The sequence below is a fragment of the Pogona vitticeps genome, chromosome 2 (genome assembly GCF_051106095.1).
Source record: "Pogona vitticeps strain Pit_001003342236 chromosome 2, PviZW2.1, whole genome shotgun sequence".
Classification (NCBI taxonomy): domain Eukaryota; kingdom Metazoa; phylum Chordata; class Lepidosauria; order Squamata; family Agamidae; genus Pogona; species Pogona vitticeps.
This window is the reverse complement of record NC_135784.1, coordinates 281764566-281785466: the sequence shown is the minus strand read 5'-3', so window position 1 is coordinate 281785466 and position 20901 is coordinate 281764566. Positions and strand designations below refer to the sequence as shown.

Sequence of the window (20901 nt, the reverse complement as noted above, 5' to 3'; positions counted from 1 at the left end):
TTTTTGTATCGCCTGGCAGCACAAAGTTCCAAATAGAGTAGTCCTAGAACGAGCTGGAATTTTCAGCATGTATACATTACTGAAACAGCGACGTCTACATTGGCTTGGGCATGTCATGAGAATGGCTGATGGTCGGATTCAAAAAGATCTGTATGGAGAATTAGTGCAGGGAAATTGCCCCAGAGGGAGACCACAGCTGCGATACAAGGCCTTAGGAATGGACCTCAACAGATGGGAAACCTTGAGCGTTCAGCCTGGAGGCAGGCGGTGCATCATTGCCTCTCCCAATTCGAAGGGGCCTTTGCCCAACAGGCCGAGGCAAAGAGGCAGTCCTGAAATCAGCAAAATCAGGGAGGTGGACAGGGGACAGATTGTATTTGTCTACAGTGTGGAAGGGATTGTCACTCTCAGCCACACTAGACACTGTTTCAAGTCCTCAACACAGAGCACGTTACCATAGTTTCTCAAGACTGAAGGATGCCTAATCTAACACAGTGTAAACCTGTCAGACATTATGCCTTGCTTAGTTAGACTGTGTGTTTTTGAAGAGGGGCAGAGACAAGCAAGTGGAGAGAGCAGAAGCTGTAGCTGGCTTCCATGAAACTGATTATTCAGGGATTTGGTGCCTGAGCTGAGAAGGACTGAGAAGAGGTGTGTGCTCTTGGTGCCTTTAAGAAACTTCCTTCTGAGGAGTATTAAGAAAGGCAAAGTGGTGGGAGGGAAAAAACAAGAGTCTGGAGAAAGAGACAAGACATGAAAGGCAGTATGGCAGAGAAGGAAGCCTATCTGTTTGCTCACTTTAGCTGCCTGTTGTTGCACTTGTGGAAATGCTTCACGGGTAGTACATTGGCTTTGGCATGATTGTAGCTACCACAGGTACAACATCAAGTTACACCTGCATACCTACTCAGTTGGATTTCAGCCCATACATTGTAAAAATCTATGTTGTAAAACCTTAAGCATCACTTTGCTTGCACAGGAAATTAATGCAATGGTCTTATAATTACTGTTCTTTGGTGTCTTCATTTTGGGGGACTGGGATATATATTGAGTGAATCTGGTTTATGCACCACTGTTTTATTTTTCATATTGGTTGGTGTACTGAGGTTAGGATTTTGATACATTAAGTCTCTGTAGTCAGAAATAACTCTGTTGGTATCCTATCATGTAGCCCAGTGGTGTCGAACTGTGGCCCTCCAGATGTTCTTGGCCTTCAACTCCCAGAAATCCTGGCCAGCAGAGGTGGTGGTGAAGGCTTCTGGGAGTTGAAGTCCAAGAACATCTGGAGGGCCACAGTTCGACACCACTGATGTAGCCAATAAAACTTGCTGATTATTTCTTCCACCTGCTTTGAGAATTCTCACTTTCACTTTCTAAAACTGCAGATTCTTCATCATAGTGTTCTTCTTTAGTCATATGCTTCTTTCATACATTGGCTGAAATCTAGTAATAAGTTGCAAGAACAGGCCTATCGAATCAATGGAACTTACAGAGAAACTGACTCACTAAATCTCTCAATTCAATGGGCCCACCCAAACTGTGATTTATTATTTTATTTCAGCCTCCAAAATGTCCTATTATTAACAGCCTTACACGGCTCTTGCAAACTCAAGACTGTGGTTTCCTTTATGAAGTCAATCCACTTCATTTTCTCTTTTCCTGTCACCTCCTGCTCTTCCCAGTGTTATTCTATTCTCCAATGAGTCTTCTCTTCTCTTGATGTGCCCAAAGTACAACTTGTTTTATCATTTTTTGCTTCTAGAGAGAGTTTGGACTTGGTTTTTAATCTAGGACCGATTTGTTCATCTTGCTGGTGATTCACCAATTGTTCTAGTGTTCTTTTTCAGTTCTCCTCCAGCACCATATTTCAAACAAATCCAATTTTTATGTCAGCTTTTTTTGTTGCCCAGTTTTCACATTTGTATATAGTAGTTGGAAATACAATAGTGTGGATGGTCTGGGCTTTGATATCCAGTGTTTCATTTTTATTCATTTATTTCTTTATTTGTTTATTATTTAGTTTCTTCATTTCTGCCCTTCTGAATCACAGTTGTTTTCTGATTTCTTGGATGCAGTATACCTTTGGATTCATGTCTGACCCCAAGTATACACAATCTTCAACAATTTCAATTTCTTCCTTGTCAATAGCAAAGTTCCATACTTTAATTATTGTATTTATATCCTGCCTATCTAGTCGAACGACCACTCTAGGCGATAGTCCTGACACTTGTCTTCTTAATGACCAAATTAAGATGTCCTAATTTCATATTTTAATGAAATGTTAAGGCAAGAGGAGAAGGGGCCGACAGAGGATGAGATGGATGGACAGTGTCATCGAAGCGACCAACATAAATTTGACCCAACTCCAGGAGGCAGTGGAAGACAGGAGGGCCTGGTGTGCTCTGGTCCATGGGGTCACAAAGAGTCAGACACAACTTAACTAAACAACAACAATTTCATATTTTATTCTTTCACTGTCATTAGAAGTTGTTTAAAGTTACTACTGCTGTCTGCCAGTTAATATAGTTTCATCTGTATATGCTAAATTATTCATGTTTCTTTGACTAACTTTCACTTGTCTTTCATCTGAATCCAACTCAATTTTCTGTATGGTGTTTTCAGCCTACAGACTGAACAGATATGGAGACAAAATACATCCTTGTATGACACCTTTGCCTATGGAAACCATTGTGTTCCTTGTATTTTGTCCTAATAGTAGCTTGTTGTCCATGATACAGGTTACGCATCAGGGCAATCGAGGGTTGAGGCACACTCATTACTTTAGAACAATCCGTAGCTTTTCATTATCCACACAGTCAAAGACTTTGTTGTCGTCTATAAAGCATAGACTGGTTTTCTTCTGAACTTCTGGTATGCCTCAGCAGCCAATGCATGTTTGAAACATGGTATCTAGTTCATCTCTGTTTTTGGAATCCAGCTTAAAAAAATCAAGTTTTTCTCAGTTGCAACACCTTGGGTATCCCTTTGATTGTAAACAAAATTAACCCAGTGGTCCTATAGTTACAGCACTGTTTGGCACATTCTTTCTTGGGGATTGGAATGTATACTGAATGTTTCCAGTCTGTGGGGCATTTTTTTTCCATATTCGTTGATACATTCTTGTTAAGATTTTGACTGATTCAGTCTCTGAGGCTTGAAACAGATCTATTGGTATTCTATCTACCCTAGTGATTTATTTATTCCTAGTTCTTTTAGAGCACCTTTAACTTAACTTTTTACAAATGCTGGTTGTTTGTTATAGGATTGCTCATCAAAGGAGTCTGTCATCCTTTTATCTCTTCTGTACAGGTCTTTAGTATACTGTTTTCACATTTTCTTTAAAGATACCTTTCTCTGGAATCTCCTCTGAGCAAAAGTGGCTTGCCATTTAAAAATAATAATAAGGACTGCTACTTTGGTCTTTCAGCATCTCTAATTTAGGTTTAAATGTCCCCTTGGTTTCTTGGGACTTCTGGAAGAAATCTTTTTTCCTCTTCAATTGATCTACTGTATTTCTTTGCACTGATTATTGAAATACCTCTCTTTGTGTCTATGTGATAGTTGTTGACAAGGTGCATTCAGGATTCTGACTATTTCTACCACATACTTCTGTCCTTAGCAATTTTAAGCGTTTCTTTCATCATCCATCCAGGCTTTTCTTTTCAGATACAGGAATAGTCTTTTTGCAATCTTCCCAGCTATTATCTCTCATTTCAACCTATAGTTCTTTTCATTCAAGATCAACTGGGTTTAGCAATAGAAATATGTTCTTTATATGTACTTTAAATTCATCTTAAATATTCTTTAAATTATATTTGGTGCTCTGATTCTTGTACTGTTCTTTTTCAGCTTTCCTTGTGGCCAGTCCCATCATCTGTTCCTGGTTCTCTTTTGATACAAAGAATACAGATTTTTCATCTACTACTTTCACTTATATGAACTTTTTGATTTCTATATTGCCTATCTGGTGATGTCAACATGTCCAATCCTCTGTTAAGTTGCTGAAAGCATGTATTTGCATTAAACAGTTTATTGGCTTCACAGAATTCTATGAAGTGTTCTTCTGATGCATTTATGATTTCTAGGTCAAATTCTCTAATAACTAAACTAGTTAAAAAGCTGTATTGTTCAATATATCAGGAGGAGGATATCAGTCAGAGAGGTAGTAGAAGTGTTAGCTGTCAAAGATGTAAAACGAATGCAAAGGAAGGCAAGGAAATTACAGAGAAGCTGAATAAATTTACCCGTATTTTTCGCTCCATAAGACGCACCTTTCCATAAGACGCACCAATTTTTTAGGAGAAGAAAACAGGAAAATATAATCTGTTTTCTTAGCTCCATAAGACGCACAGACTTTCCACACCCCTGTTTTGTGGGGAAAAAGTGAGTCTTATGGTGCAAAAAATACAGTAACATGTTAGTCTGCAGTGCATATGTTGCTGGCCACATGACTATACGGAAACCTGTCTGGACAAGAACTATGTCAAATAAGGGGAAAAGTTACATTTTAGAATTAATTGACACATAAAAGAACAGAGAAAAAAGTGCCTTTTGACTGAAGCACAAAGTAGCAGCCCTTATTAGTTTTTTTTAAATGATGTACCTCTTCCAAAAGATCCTATCACTAAAAGCCCTGCTTAGCTCTTGCAAACCAAACACCATGACCTCATTTATTGAGTCAAACCATCTCTTATATTGCTTTCTTTTTCCTGTTGCTTTCAACTTTTCCCAACAATACTATCTTTTCCAATGAGTCTTGTCTTCTTATAATGTGCCAAGAGTTCAGCAATGTCAGTTTAGTAATGTTTGCTTCTACAGAGAATTCAGGCTTAATTTAATCTGGGATCCATTTGTTTGTCTTTCTGGCTGTTTATGGCATCCATAAAGCTCTCCTCAACACCACATTCCAAATGAACAGATTTCCCTCCTATTAATTCTCTTTACTGTCCAGCTTAAATATCCATACATAGTAATCCATACACATTAATTGGGAATATTGAAGCAAAGATGCATTGCTTTTGTCCCTTCCTATGCCATGCTGACTTGTTCTGTCCAGGGCAAAAGATTAGAGTGACAATAGCTTTTACTGCTTTTTAAAAATCGTAATATGAGGTATTGTGATGATATAGTAAATATCAGCTGATTCACATCCACAGCAAGCAGTTTCCAACAGCTTTTAGTTTTGTTAACCATCTGAAGGTATATGGGATAATGAAAACTCATGTATCTTTGTATTAACAAGACCACATGGGTGTCTTGCGATTTCTGTTTATTAAATAGTTTCATACTTAAGAAATATTTTCCAAGGATGTCCATACAAGTAATATTATACCTTTGAGAAGACTCTGTACAATAACACTAGCCCATTTGGAATTCAATTTATGAACATAATGAATTTATAAATGACTTTATACGAAAGTTGTAGTAAACTGAAGAGAAGCAAAAAGCTTATGAATACATACAGTAAAATCATTACATTTTAAGAACACCTGAAAGAAAAATTCTAAATTACACTCAGTTCTAGCCCCAATAAGTTTTCCATCTACTGAATCTTTCCATTTTGTAGGATAAAAAAGAAACAAACCTCCAGAACATGTAGCAGAGCATTCTGACCAAGGTAGGTGATTCCATGTAAATCCAACTTCATTGTCGCCACTGCCAGTGCGAGAGATGGGAACATTGAATTTATACCTTATCCCCAGGTTTTGCTCCTGTAGTAAAATCTGCAGTTGAAAATAACTGGTTATATCATTAAAGCACTTTGAAAATAATGCACTGACATTTAATCAATGGCTGCATACGTGCTTTATTGTTAATTTCAGGAATAAAATTTGAAAATAAGTGTTTCTATAATTTAAGTGAATTATTTTGATGCTTCCAAATTTCGACAATTGAGGAGACTGCCACTTTTCAAATGTAGTACTGTCCTTGTCCCTTAAACATTGAGAGATAGCTAGAATATAATAAATTATTTTCTGAAATAAAAGTTTTGAAATCTCAGTTTGGCTGCCAAGTGGAGGGGGACTTGCTCTATCCTAGTTGAATAAACAGAATGGCTTCCATAAGTGGAATGACACCACTAAATTCAGATGAATGTGCATGACTGCAAGTGGAATATTTGCTAAACCTTGGGAAAAGCACTGATAAAACATACTCAATGCTTCTTTCAATATGTCAAAAACAAAACCATCTTGTACAGTATTTTAAATGTGAACACTATTCTTCTTCATTAATTTAGGAAACATTGTTCCTCTTTTCTTTTGCGAGAAAATGTACAGTATCCTGAAAAATTTCAGATAAGGAAATTACTTTACTCCACCATCCAAATAAAAGAAAGGTAATATACTACACTGTGTTGGTCTCAGATGCACGGAATAAGATTGTCAACTCTGGCCAGTACACAGTATCATGTTCAATATTTATGCGAGCATGCTGTTCCAACTGTGGAAGCTTCACCATAATCTGACAACCAGGCACACAATGTGGATCTTGTCAGATCACTGCCACAGGTTCCAAAACTGGAGCTCTATATGCATAAATACTTAATAAGATATAGGCCTGTATATTACAGATGACATATTAAAATGTAAGAGAACTATGAACAAATTTACTATTGTGATTTATACATTGCCATGGCCTCGTAATTGAAATCTTAAAGAAGACTAGCCTAAATTAAATCCACCAAAACATTTATTTCCCTGAGAAGGAAATATAGTTCTATAAAACTGTCTGGTCATACTTCAAAATACACTAGAAAGCACACATTTATTCTTTTCTTAAAACCTTCCTTAACATATTACTCTACACCAATTCATAGCTCTTATTTCCGAACAGTGTTCCAGTTATTTAGCTAACATATTCTTTCAGTTCTGTATAAAACTACAATACTATGTCAGATACTAGTGGCCAAGAAATTCAGAAAAAAATAAGGTTAAGTAGCAACAAATGTAAAAGAACAGAGAAAATTGTGACTATCAACAAATAAAAATGCTAGAATTCTAACAGTATGAGCATAGTATTTCTGTTTGTTTGCATGCTAGTTTGTCATATTATTAAAATGCTTTCATTGTGTTGTTCTGTTGCACAAAGGGATAGGTCTACTGTCTGAGAAATACAACTCTTAAAGCCCCTGTAGATGTATGAAACTAATTTTGAGTGGGTGGAGATGACTTGGATTATGACAGAAGAATAGTCTAAATAACCCGACGAAGGTCTCATAAACAATAAGGCAGGATAACCCACATGTGTGATGTAAGACACAGCTCAGTCAAATAATCTTATTTTCTGTCACTTTCCAATGTTATCTTGCTGAACACAAACTCACATTTTAAAAAGACTCATTTACTTTACCATAACTATGAGATCTTCTGAGGTAGGACCCAAGGCTTCCAAAGATTCTGGTTCATCTGCTGGCCTTTTGTAATGGAAAGCTGTCCCAGCAACATCAAATTTTCTAGGCCAGTCGATAGTCCATGCACCATTAATGTAATAGTCATCCTCCTCAGACTTCAATGCTTTTAAAAAAAATAATACTTAAACTAAAGAAACAGCATGTATATATAAGAAGGTTATTTTAAATTAGTAAAATAAATCCAAAAATGTAAGGGAGGGATGTGGCTTCCTCTTTGCTGCAACGAGGTAGAAGCAAGAGGTGGCTGTCCCTGTTTTTAACACCAATCGGTTCTTTTTTAAAAAATCTTCTTTCTACTTAAGCCAAGCCCTTAAGATTTGTGCTGTGAGAAATCTCTCATAGTACACGATGTTGGTCTGACTGTTAAATTTCTTTAACAACTGATAAAGTAGACTTCAGCTGTGATCAATCATCTAAACAATTTAAAATGTTATAATCATCTTAGAACTGCACAGCTGGAAGGGACCCTATGTATTATCAAGTCCAACCCCTGTCAAAGAGGAACAGTGGGGAATCAAACTCCCAAACTCTGGCTCCATAGTCAGATACCTAAACCACTGCGCTATCCAGCAGTTCTGATATAGATTACTCAAATCAGAAGAGGCAAATGAGGAACACTGAGTATTTCCATTGTCAGTGTTCAAATAAAGATGAACAGTAGAAACAAATACTGTATTTGAGATTTGGCCAAACAGCTGAACTTATCATTCACTGTTTTACCTTGAACTAATATTTCTGTTTTGAAAACAATACTACTAAGAGCTCATTACTGAGCCTACTATATGTAATTTCATATTACTCCAATCAGATAATGTTTCATATTAAAATAGAAGAGGGAAATTTTAAGTAGGATTATTTCAATTCTAATTTTTACCATGAATGTAAAAACACTGATCCAGAACTCTGCTGCTTATAATCACACAAGAGGAAAACTGCAGAAGCTTCTACACTTAACTGAAAAAAGTGCCAGTTACAGGACCAGGTACATCATCACCATGCAACTAGCACCTCCTCAACTACCTGAGGTAGTTTCTATGATTTTCCTTCTATGTACAGTTAAAAAAGTAACAGGGTTGGGAGAACGGCTTGACGCCGCAACGAGACAGCAGGAGGAGGACAGAGCTCTGTCCCCTGGGCTGAATTCTGACCTGTTTGGGACACCCCAGGGTGTCAAAACAACCCCAAAGAGGTGGTGAACTGGGGGGGGGAAGCCTGTTGATCACGGGGGGTGGGGGACGGCAGTCATCCCCGTTTGATCCAGGAAACTCCCTAATCAGCCAACAGGCAGAAACAAGCAGTTTTTTGCTTGCAAGTCATCAGCAGCTGGCAATAAGAGAAGCAACAATCAGCTATTCAACATCAGTGTTACTATTGCGTGAGATATATTTTTACAACTTATGATTACCCCTGGAGAAGACAATTCCTATATACAGAAAAAAGAACCTTCTATCAATCTCATCAATCATAGAGTGGCAGAAAATCTGGAGAGAGGGATAGTTGACACAAAGAAAATAGTTTAAAGATTTATGGGACATTAACTACTAATTTAAATACATTTAAAATATACTTTAAGAATATTATAATTTGGCGTTATAAATCTTAAGAAATTTTCTCATAAGTTATTACTAGTTAAATCTGGACTTATGTTTTGACTACTTGAAGTTTTTTGGCATAATGCCCAGAACAGTGACCTTGAGTACTCTACTGCTTTTTAAAGCTTGGAAACCTGTTTTTTATTTCTTTTTGATTTTTTCATGCCTGGCTGGAGCATAGACAAATTAATCCTAAAGTGGATCCTTTTAAACTGTACTTTGGGAATTAATATATTGGGCCAAAGTGAACTTTTTGGAACGACCGCCAGGGACTTGGAATTTCAGTTTTGACCGATGCAGAAATGCGAGAACTAGGCTACCAGGACATGGATACAAACACTGAATTGGACTGTGATATTTGGGGGTTTTGAACCTCGGTTCAGGCCTATTTGGCCAAAGTAAATCCTCTGAAACTGCCCCGGGAGCTGGAAGTGTTTGTGTTTGACTAGCTGGCGTAAACCTGTGGGAATTAGGCCATCAGGCTGTGGATACAACCATTGCATTGTATCTTGGTACTTTGGGGGTTTAAATTTTGGTTCAGTTCTATTTAGCCAAAGCGGACTCTTTGAACCGACTCTGGAGACTTGGAATATCTGTTTAGCTGGCATCAATTTGCCAGGGATCAATTAGGACATAGATACAATCATCGAACTGGACTGTGAGACTTGGGGGGCTTCGAATCTCGGCTTAAGCTCTTGGGCAGCTGGAATAGAATGGCACAACAAGGACAATTTTGGGATGAAATAAAATCTACCCTTCAAACAATACTAGAAATAATGAGATCCCACTACCAAGAGGCAAAATTATTCAATGAACATTTGAAGAATTATAGTCAACAAGGGAATAACGAAGAAGGAAATGAGAGTGTGCCGGATGATGTATGCCAATCAAAAGAGAAGCTGGAGGGAATTAATGGGGAAAACCTAAGAGAAACAACTTAAATCTTGGATCTGAGGAGAGTATTAAGGGAAGACAAGGGGAGAAAATCAGCAAAATTAATTTTAAAAAGCCTGGAAGATCTATTGAAGATAGACCAAGTGCATAAAGGTCTAGTGGAGATAAATCGGATGCACAAAATGGTTTCAGAGGGCATGAAAGATGGCAGAATGGTTAGAGAGACAGAAACAAAAAGTGAAATAAGAGAAATAAGAGAGGGAAATACTTAGAAAGATGAAAAGGGGAAAAATAGGAAGGGGGCCCTTAATGTTGAAAAACATGTATATATTTAACTTCGGGAATTGTAAAGGAGCATATCCTTTATATTAAAAAGGAGAATTAAATTGAAATAAGGGAGCTCTAACCAGGGTAAAGATGTAATATAGTAGGTTTTCATTTTAGGTAAATTAAACTAGATATAAGGTTGGGGCATGGATCTGGAACTACTTTTATTAAGAATGTTATTAGAAGATCTTGAGAATATTGTACACTATGAAAGTAATATTATGATAGTAGTCATATTATATACTAAAATACGTACATGAATGGTTTGAATGTTTGAAAGATGACTGGAATTTGGGGGGACAACTGGGAAGACACTGAGGTGTAAAAATCAAATAATTGTAAGCAAATCATGTAACACGATGTTTGACAAGCACAAATCAAATATAGAGTGAAAAACTGATAAAATGTTAAAAAAAGTAACAGGGTTCTGGTTTTGAGGCCCACTTACATCAAGATAAATCTATAACATACTGTAGGGTTCAGGAAACAGAAAAATCCTAAAAGACAGCTAACTGTGCTATATCATATTTTGTAACATGATAGTGAGATCTGTTTGTGTTAGGGATTATATTTACTATCCACTGAGATTATGAGACTGGATTCTGTGTAGAGGACAAAAAATTGAAATAGCAAAAAATTATATCATGGGCTCTATGTACGTCAGATGTTGTACAGTTCGAGAGGTCTGCATCTTTTAAATCCATGAAAAAGGACATGTTCCTAATATGTAACTGATTCTTCAAATGGTACTCCATGTATTTATACAATTTGGGGGCTCTGTGCCTGTGCAGATGCTTCCAAAAAACTCTCCAGAGCACAGGTGTCAAAAGCAAGGCCCGCGGGCCATATCCGGCCCCCCAAGACCTCGACTGATGGCCCGCGGAGCCGCCGCCAGCCTTGCAGCCTCCCCCCTTTTTTTCAATGAATTTACTCCATGCCTGCACGGAGTAAATTCATTGAAAAAATGGCTCAAGTTAACAAGGCTACGTCCTCCTTCCGATTGGCTGTGGCGCTGTCACTCCTTTCCTCTCCCTCCGCCCCCCGCTCCCCCTCCCTCCCTCCCTCCCGTGCCTGTTCCTCGCTCGCTCTCGGCCTGAGGCGAGAGCCGTTCCCAAGGTCGCGCGAGGAAGGGGCTCCGCGCCACCTCTGTCACCCCTGAGGGGAAGGGAAGGGAAGGGGAGCGGTGGGAGTTCCTGGCCGGGCTCCGAGGCGGAGGGAGGAGATGCTGGGGGGACGCGGGAGGCCCTGAGGAGAGGGAGAGAAGAGGGAACGCGGAGCGATGCACCGGCCCGGTTGGGTAACGTCGGAGGCGGCCGTTCGACCCAGCCGCGGAGAGAAGGGAGGGAGGGCTGGCTGGTTGCTCGCTTCCCTTCCCTTCCCTGACGTTCCGTTCTCTCTCTTGCTCGATTGGAATGCCTGAGGATTTGAAAGGACTGAAGAATGCGGTTTTTTTTGCGAGATCCAAGCAGAGTTGCATATACTAAATAACTCTCTCTCTCTCTCTCTCTCTCACACACACACACACACATACACACAGAGAGACCCCGGCACTTTCCCTTCCTTCACACACACATACGCATTCTCTTCCTTCCTGTAACTCTCTCTGTCTCTCTCTCTCTCTTTCTCTCTCACACGCACAGAACCCGGCACTTTCTCTTCCTTCACACACACACACACACAAACACACACACAAACACGTTCTCTTCCTTCCTGTATCTCTCTCACACACAGAAACACACACACACACACAGAGACCCCGGCACTTTCTCTTCCTTCACACACACACACACACACACACACACACACACGTTCTCTTCCTGTATCTCTCTTTCTCACACACACACAGGCACTTTCTCTTCCTTCACACACACACACACACACACACACACACACACACACACACACTTTCTCTTCCTTCCTTTTCCCACCAAGTCGGATGGGGTCCTTGCAAGGCCATCAGTACAGATACAACCGGCCCTTTGATGGGGACCAAACTGCTGATGCGGCCCCCGATGAATTTGAGTTTGACACCCCTGCTCCAGAGCCCTGTCCTCATGCCTTCATTCCCTCATCCTCCATTGTGCATGCTCTTCCCTCTTCCCTAATTGTATTTAATTTATTTAAAATATATTTATCCTGCCTTTCTCCTTTAAAAGCACTCAAGATAGCTTTACATATTACATACATGCATAGATAAAAGGACCCTAAGTCCCTCTATGTCCACCCATAAATGACTGTCTAATGTTGGTGGGACCTGAAAGAGGAGGTGGGTGGGTTGTGTGAATGTAGAGAACCACTTGGAGAACCAAAGTTACAGATAAGTAACTTGTCCTTTTTCATAGCTCTCAAATCGATTCTATAGTGACTAACAAAAGTTAGTGGTTGAGACCAAATTACCTCACTGCAAATGCTTTGGATATCAACTCCTCTCACAAAGGCAGTAGAGGTTGCCACAGATCTTGTTGAATTATTTCTAATATGCAAGGGAGGCTTAAACTTAGCAGTGTCATAGGCCAGTAGTTCTTAACCTTGGGTTACTCAGGTGTTTTTGGACTGCAACTCCCAGGAGCCTTCACCACCAGCTGTGCTGGCTGGGGTTTCTGAGAGTTGCAGTTCAAAAACACCTGAGTAACCGAAGGTTAAGAACCACTGTCATAGGCTAACTCAATGGCTTTGACCACTCACTTCTAGAAATTTATGGAGGACACCAAATAGCCCATTTTAGGACCTTGATAGCAAACAAAGAAGCATGATGTTTTCAGAAATCTTTAGTCCTTGATAAGTAGAAAGCAAGGGCTCTCTTCACATCCAGAGTATGAAGTGACTTCTCTAGTGCTGACTTTGGCGATGGAAAAAAAATGCTGGCAAAACCAGTGGTTGAGACATATGGAATGTTGATATTAACTTGGGCAAGAATGATATGTCAATGTACAGAGTGACTTTTTCCTTGCTAAACTGGATATATGGTGAATCACATCTCAATGCCCTGAACTCACTTGCCTGTCTTGGAGAAGTAACTGCAATCAAGAACGCAGTTTCAAAAGTCAGTAATCTAAGGTCTGTAGTTGTTAAAGGTTCAAAAGAGGCTTTCATCAGCTGAGTCAAGACCAAAGGAAGAGGTCAGGGCTCTAACAGTGGATTTACATATGGATAAACATTCTTTAAAACTTTTAAGAACCTCTTTAAAGTTGGATATTTAAATAAGTAAAAAGATAGATAATCTTCTGGTGGATGAGCTACTATAGCCACTAAGTAGACCTTTAATGATAAAAGAGATAATCCAGCTTACTTTAATTGAAGAATTTAAGAACAGTAGTGACGTAGGGTTAATACGCTCGTCAATGGAAGAGGCATATTTTCCAAAAGTTTTCCATTTACAGGCATACAACCTGTTTTATAGGTTTTCTAGTCTGCTGCAGAATAGTGTTTATTGCCACAATAAACACTGCAGAAATGTTGGCAATAAACACTTGGCAGAATAAATAAACAAATAAATAAACACTTGGCAGAAATATCTGCCAAGGAGTCAAACTGAGTTGTTGTACGTCTGATTATTGTACTGTCTAGTTGTGACATGTTAGAAAACTGAGTCCGTCCTTTGACATCAACAGCAAAGTTATGAGCCATGAGCCATTGGATTTGTCCTGACATAATTTGATTGTTGTGCATTGCATTACAGGAAACAGGGGAAACATATACATTAGACAACCATTCCACTTGATTGTGAAGGTGTCCCCCATAGAGTGTCTTCCTCTGCTTGCGAGAAGTGAACACATCCCTAGCATTCAACATATTTTTACTAGGTATGTGAAGATGTCTTGAGACATGGTTCGTGTTGCAACTTCACCCATGAGAACTCTGGATAGCCATATGATCTGGATGCAGCCTATAGGAGGAGGTCTATTGAACTCTATGGCATAACCATGGGTCAAATTGATTTACTGGAGGTAATGGAGCATCAGGTGTTTAGATAAGGTGCTAGAGTCAAAGCTGAAGTTTGAAAGGTTGGTATGCAGGGAAGGAAGGTATTGTCAAGCTTGGTGTCTATCCCATCAAAAGTGCTCTTTAGTTTTTCTGTCAGCTTTTCCAGAAAAGGATTATTGTTTATACTTAGTTTAAACATAGACTATACTGCAGCTGAAACTGTGCTCACGACCTGGGGTTCAATCCCAGGTAGCTAGCTCAAGGTTGACTCAGCCTTCTGTTCTTCCAAGGTCAGTAAAATGACTACTCAGCTCGCTGGGGGGGATGTGTAGCCTGCATAATTAACTTGTAAACCACCCAGAGAGTCTTTGACGGGCTATCGGGCAGTATATAAGCAGCACGGTTTGGTTTTTTGCTTTATTTTATGTTGCTGAGAAAAAGCAGATTTAACAGCTCTATGTCTATCCAAAGGTGATGTGAAACTTTGATACAGGTAAGTACTCTTCCAGTATAGCTTATATTGTTATGTTGTTTGGCTATTTGTGTTTAAACCCATTGTCTTTGCAGTAGCTTTTTTCTTATGCAGGTAGTCATTTGTCTTTGTGTTGAATAGTCCATCCCCATTGAATGGAAGCACTTTTGTACAAGAGCTTTTTGCCTACAAGAAAACTTTTGTACAAAACTTAGAATCATCTAGCATTCCTGAAGGTCTCAAACAAGCATGGCATCTCAAGGTTACAGCTGCCACCAAACTCTTTGCTGTACAACTCATGGCAGGCTGAATGGATTTATTTATTTTTATTTTATTAGATTTATACCCTTCCCATCTAGACCAAAAGTCTACTCTGCGCAGATTTGGTGTGTTGCTAAAGAGTAGGTCTCTTGTTGAAAGAATAGAGCTAAGGATTGTTTATCTTTGGGCAGGCTTGCTATTAGTTCCCATATAAAGTAATGGTATGCCATTACAACGGGTAGACGTCTAGAGGGGTGGGGTAAAAATCAAATCAAATCAAATCAAATCAAATAAATAAATAAATATGCCCCCATCACTGTCTGATAAAAAATATATTTTTCCAATGTTCTTCCTTCTTTTATAGGCAGATGTGGTGTGTAATCTGCCTGTTACCTAACATCTATTCTTTGTCTCCACTATAACTGAGTTGGGCACTGAATACTTAATTAGGATGCCCATGCTGTCCTTCTGAATTCTGTAGAGATTGTTTTATCCATTTTAGTGTTGGAGGGATAGATGATGGCTTTTGCAAAGAGTGAGTGATCCGATCTCTTAGTGTCTCTAGCACTGCCATTTTAACAGGAAAACTGGGCTACTTCTGGACCTTTGCAAATACAGTACTTTGTCACCGGATTCAGTGGCCAGCATAGATAAATGCAACTGAAGAGATTTAGCCATCCTCTCCTGAACTCTCTTCCTCCCCAAGATCTCCGGATCTATCATTTCTTCAGAGAGCCACAACATGCCATGGTTGCTATAAGAGACATCCACCACAAGAAAACTCAATCTTCAGATGTCTGACTTTAAATACTGGTTTTTTAAAAAGGATCAGTCTTCCACATGTGCAAACAGAGGTGCAAAGGAGAAAAAAATTGAAGACACAACAGTGAGGATAGACGTATAAGTTGGTTGAAAGAAAGAAAGGGGTGGTCAGAATATTGTGGTGGGGGGAAGGGGTGGTCATGTACCACCCAAAAGTGCAGGGTATCTAAAAAGTAAATAAACTAGAGCAGAAAAGAATTAGATTGGGCACCATTTTGAATTGCTGTACAACTTTGCATTCATATGCTGTGACTGGAGTCACAATAGATTTAATCAGGTTTTCTGGAAAGTGTAGTTTCGGCCTTTGTCCATGGTACATAGTCTAGAGGTGCTATTGTGTACCCTGAAAACACCGACATTTTCTTAGTCTGGTGTCATACAGATTATTACTTATTCTGGGATTCAAAATTGCTGGCTGTATTGTTCTTTTGATAAGAATGATTTTGAAACATAGACTTGTGTTTCCTGCCTGTCCACTGAAATCATGAATCTCTGTTATCTCATGGTTGGTATGTAGATCATAAGGAACAAAAGAAAGAAGAACTACATTTGCTAGACATTTTCACTCCGCTGTTTAATTTACTGGGGAGTGCCTTCTTTTAGTCTTTTCTATTAGAACTGGTTCCAGAGAGTTTCCAAATAATCTGGTGCCATCAAAAGGTGCATAGTTCAGGTTATTTTTGGCTCTTAAATCTGCCTGCCAATACTTAAGCATTTATCTGGGAACAGGAACTGTTTCTGAGCTCTGGCATTAAAATGAATTCTGCTGATGCTTACATATGCCATGAAGACAAATACTTTTGTTAGTGCTTTGTTTAAATTTGATATTGCCCTATAATAATCTCAGAACTGCACAGTTGCAAAGGACTCTATGGATCATCGAGTCCAATCCCTGTCAAGGAGGCACAGTGGGGAATCAAACTACCAATATCTGGCTCTGCAGCCAGATATCTAAACCACTGAGCTATCCAGCAATTCTATTACCCTATTAAAATTTCTCTGCCCTACAGTCCTACTCATAGGGGAGGCTGCAGTCGAAGTTCTAACTTTCAGGACGAGGAGCTTCTTGTATTTGCTTCATGCTAGCCTTAGTTCCAACATCTCTGCTAACGATTCCATTTCTGCTGGCCACTCTTAAGATGATATGAAGCTATTTTAATAATTTGCATTTACCACACTGTAATTACATTTCAGAAATTGTAAAAAAAAGTTACACTAAATCTTCATGCCCTGTGATACATAATGCTGGAAACAATAATAATTTGTAGTGAGACTATAAGTCGCAATAAATTCTATTTGAATTTTATATGGAGTTCTCTGAAGGCAAGAAACCAGTGGAAGGCTAACTCTCAATTGTTAAAAAAAAGGAGTAAAAACATCTTAAAATGACAAATATAAGAATATCTATTTTCTCTATATAACTATATTCTATCAGCTATGTCCCTTATTTTTCTTATTTTACTCCAGTCATCCTTATCATTTCAACACTTGAATTAAGACCCTCCTCTCACCATTTTGATCATCATTTTATGTTATTACTGGAATGAAGTGGGTGGGGGTACTGAGTTTGGTTTTTTGTACAATGCCCAGAGTAGTGCGAGTTCACTACTGGGACAGTTTATAAATAAAATAAATAAAATATAATATAATGAAATAAATAAATTACCAATGTAGTTTTTTGACACTGCCACTTCTTTGATTTCAATGTGAACAGAACCTTTAGGAATCTGAACCACTTCCATGTAACCTACAAGGCAAAAGTAATGCTATTTGATTGTTAATAGCTATAAGGATATGACTGAACAGTATCTCTTACAACAAGAAACAAACATATAAATATGATTTTATGATTTAAGTAACAGATTTGAAAGGAGCAAAAAAGTTCACTTCAACCTCAGAAGTAAGAAATGATGGTGAGGATAACAGAGTAATATCTCAATTTGCATCCATCTTGTCCACCAAACCAAAGAGAACTAATTAAATATTGATTGACTACAACTTTGACATTAGCTAGTACCAAAACAGTCTGTCAAGAAACCGGCAAGAACACCAGTAGAAGAACTGTCACATCTAACTTAATTGCTGGGTCAAATGCACTGGGGTATGGCCCCAGCTATTGTTCTTTTGTTAAGACTTGCACAGGAGACGTGAATTTCAACACAATTGTGACCTATGCTTTCACACTTACCTCCTCTGGGCAATGTGTCATTGAAAAAGCCTTCAATAGCTTCACAGGTACTGCCATCTCCTCCACATACACGACACCTGTCTTCTTTAGCATCAGATCCCAAAATATTATCACACCCAACATGCTGAAAATAAGTATAATTAGAATAATTATTCAGTTAGGGAGTTTCTTGTAGCCTATGTAGAAAACACTGGTTCTCTTTTTAGGAACATTTGGTCAAATCAATAAAATTCTTAAGTTTATTCAGATCAAAACTACTGTAAATTCTCATTTGTCTTTCATTCATCATGTCAGGTCATAATGTTAAGCTTTATGGCAATGTATTGGCATACCATTATTCTCTCCATTTCTAAGTGGTTGATGTCTTTAGATCAGACTATGCATATGTTTAATAATCAGGGAAAGTACACTCTAGCATTTTGCCAATTTTGTCACATGACTGAAGTTTCATAAACAAGAAGTATGTTATTCATTAAAAAAACCAGTTACACCTGGGATGCAATTCCGAAGCATCTGTATATAGTATTCAAGAAAATGTCAACATTACAACTGTTCTATTAATCACCACCATAGGTTCATTATTCAGATGGCTAGTATGGAAATTTTGCAAACTACCCCCATGAAAAAGGGGGTAACAATGGTTTATTAGTAATGAACATTGTTGAAATACATGAGGTATGGCACCTTGCATTCACCATTGATACAAATATCCAGTGAATCTGCATTGCACTGTGTTCCATCTATCACTGCAGGGGCACGTTCAGTATAAAAGTTGTAACCTTCTGCCAGGCAGTTTAATGCACATGGTTTAACTCCACCTAGACAAATAAAACAATTTAAAAATATCATTCTTAAGAGCGTATTATTAACAACGTAAAATTTAACAAAAGTCCCACTTTTCCACTTGCTAATTTTGAAGATCTAATAAGTGTCACTAAATAAATTAAATAAATGTGTCCCTAAATAGTTATTTCCTTGTTCTCTGATCACATGCATTATGTCTTTTTCAACTTCTGTGCTTAGCCCATCTTTCTTGATGCTGTTGACTTAGCTGCACTTATATCAAACAAGGCTTGTGTAGTTTGCACAGATTGTACTGGAGATTTTGGAATTAAGATCAATAATGTCAGTTAACAAATTGTGTTAAATTGAACAGAATTAAATGTTGTCTTCGTGACAAGGATTTTTGAATGGAACCCTGTGGGTATGAAGAGATTCTGGAGTATATTTGTTTTTAATGACAGATGATCAGAGGATATTTACATAAATACATTAGTTCTACTTCATTTCTTCCAAAGGTATTTGTATTCTATTTATTTTGTCATCAGACTAGATTTAAAAGCTATTTTTTATCATATTTTTATCCCTTACTATTTTTTTAATTGTGATATTGAAAAAAAATAGTATCGGTAGTGCAAAAGACTGGGACACATAAAACACACACACACAAAATAAAGTCTGGGGTTGGGTAATGCTTCTTTGGGATTGCTGAAAAAAGTTATCAAGTTCTTCAAACTGGTCACAAGCAAAGACAGCACAAAATATGGAGTTAAAGACTTAACTTGCCTTAAGTCAAAGTTTTATATCATCTTTACCTGAAATGGAACTAAAGAGTATGTCTTATTTGTAACTTTTTAGTAATCCTAAATGTTCACCTGCCTAAGTAGACCACTGAGATTGGGCATATTGGATAAAGCAATTTATGCAGAGAGTGAGAATGCAGACACTCCCAGTAAGTACAGTGGTGCCTTGACTTACGAACTTGATCCGTATTGGAATGGTGGCTATAAGTCAAAACGTTCATAAGTCAAAGCACCATTTCCCATAGGAATGCACTGAAAACCGATTAATCCGTTCTGGCTGTTGTTTGTCCTTATGTCAAAGGCAGGATTTGTAAGTCAAGTCAAAGCATTAGTTCCTATTGGAACTAATGCAAAGCCAGTTAATCCGTACTCTACCACTAGGGGGAGAATTTTTCTTTTTTCTTCTTTTGAGCTAAGATGAACTTAGGTCAAAAAAGGACAGGAAAGTGTTTTTTTCTTTTCGTTCGTAAGTCAAATCTCCATTTGTAACTCAAAGTATTATTTAGTGTCCGGAGCTGTTTGTAACTGAAAATGTTTGTAGGTCAGGGTGTTCGTAAGTCAAGGTACCACTGTACTTGCCTGCAAAGAGTTGCCATACAATAGCAGTATCTTCCACCCACATGAGCCGCCTAGAGTGGTCTTAACTGACCAGATAGGTGGGATATAAATAAAATAAAATAAAATAAAAAAAATGATACCCAGGTCACAATGTTGGAACAGACTGAACACAGCAACCTTGGATAGGGACACCATTAGCAACACGTAACCCGTCTCAAGGTTTGTAATGGCAGACTTCTGCAGCCTGTCTTCCACATGAGGGACACAGAGCTAGATCACACACAGGACTAACAAAATGTATATTACCTCCTGTATATGGTTTCCAGTTGTAATATTTTCCTCGGAAAGGCATATTGTCAAAGTCTGCACATTGTTTTTCCCGAAAATCACGTACCCCAAAAGGACATGGCTAAAACAAAAATAATACTTATTATATTTTCTGAACATGAAGATTAAAAACATGTGGGCTTCACATAAATTAAATAAATTGGGAAGTTATTCTGGGTACAGGTGGATGTTTGAATATAGTAAAAAACCTCCAGGAGAATGCTGAATAACACAAAAATTAGTAGCTTGAAATAGTAGTATTGTAAAATAGACCACAGCTGCTCATTAAAAATTTCTATCTCCTTTATTTTGAATGTTTTAGTTACAAATTACATAAAACAGAGAAGGACAGCTTCAGTTGCATAGATACCCTATGAGTATTCTGATGAATTTGGTTCTTAGGTTCATCTCTCAGCCACTGACAGTCATCCAGCTTCACAGTGTTGTAGCTGGAATTAAGCAAAATACTAAGTACCATATTGTCAGGTTTTAAAGGCAGTCTCTATATACAGTCTTTCGTAGTTGATTTAGATAGATTTTCT

General features: G+C 38.2%; 2 protein-coding genes across 6 annotated transcripts in view; one reads left to right on the top strand and one right to left on the bottom strand.

The window, feature by feature from the left end:
• ADAMTS6 (ADAM metallopeptidase with thrombospondin type 1 motif 6) overlaps positions 1 to 20901 on the bottom strand; it is a 224010-nt gene that overhangs the window by 25642 nt on the left and 177467 nt on the right. For all 5 annotated transcript variants that reach the window (XR_012084520.2, XM_078384552.1, XM_020783724.3 and 2 more), the window contains 6 exons: positions 20339 to 20441; positions 18576 to 18709; positions 17892 to 18015; positions 17370 to 17450; positions 7351 to 7514; positions 5585 to 5723 (listed from right to left, as the gene is read on the bottom strand). Coding sequence is in view for 4 of the 5 variants with exons in the window: in XM_078384552.1 (XP_078240678.1) it covers positions 5585 to 5723; positions 7351 to 7514; positions 17370 to 17450; positions 17892 to 18015; positions 18576 to 18709; positions 20339 to 20441 (745 nt within the window). In the remaining variant the exon portion in view is untranslated. The remainder of the gene's footprint in view (positions 1 to 5584; positions 5724 to 7350; positions 7515 to 17369; positions 17451 to 17891; positions 18016 to 18575; positions 18710 to 20338; positions 20442 to 20901) is intronic.
• LOC144586390 (uncharacterized) overlaps positions 1 to 20901 on the top strand; it is a 439742-nt gene that overhangs the window by 308454 nt on the left and 110387 nt on the right. The gene's annotated exons all lie outside the window — the stretch shown is intronic.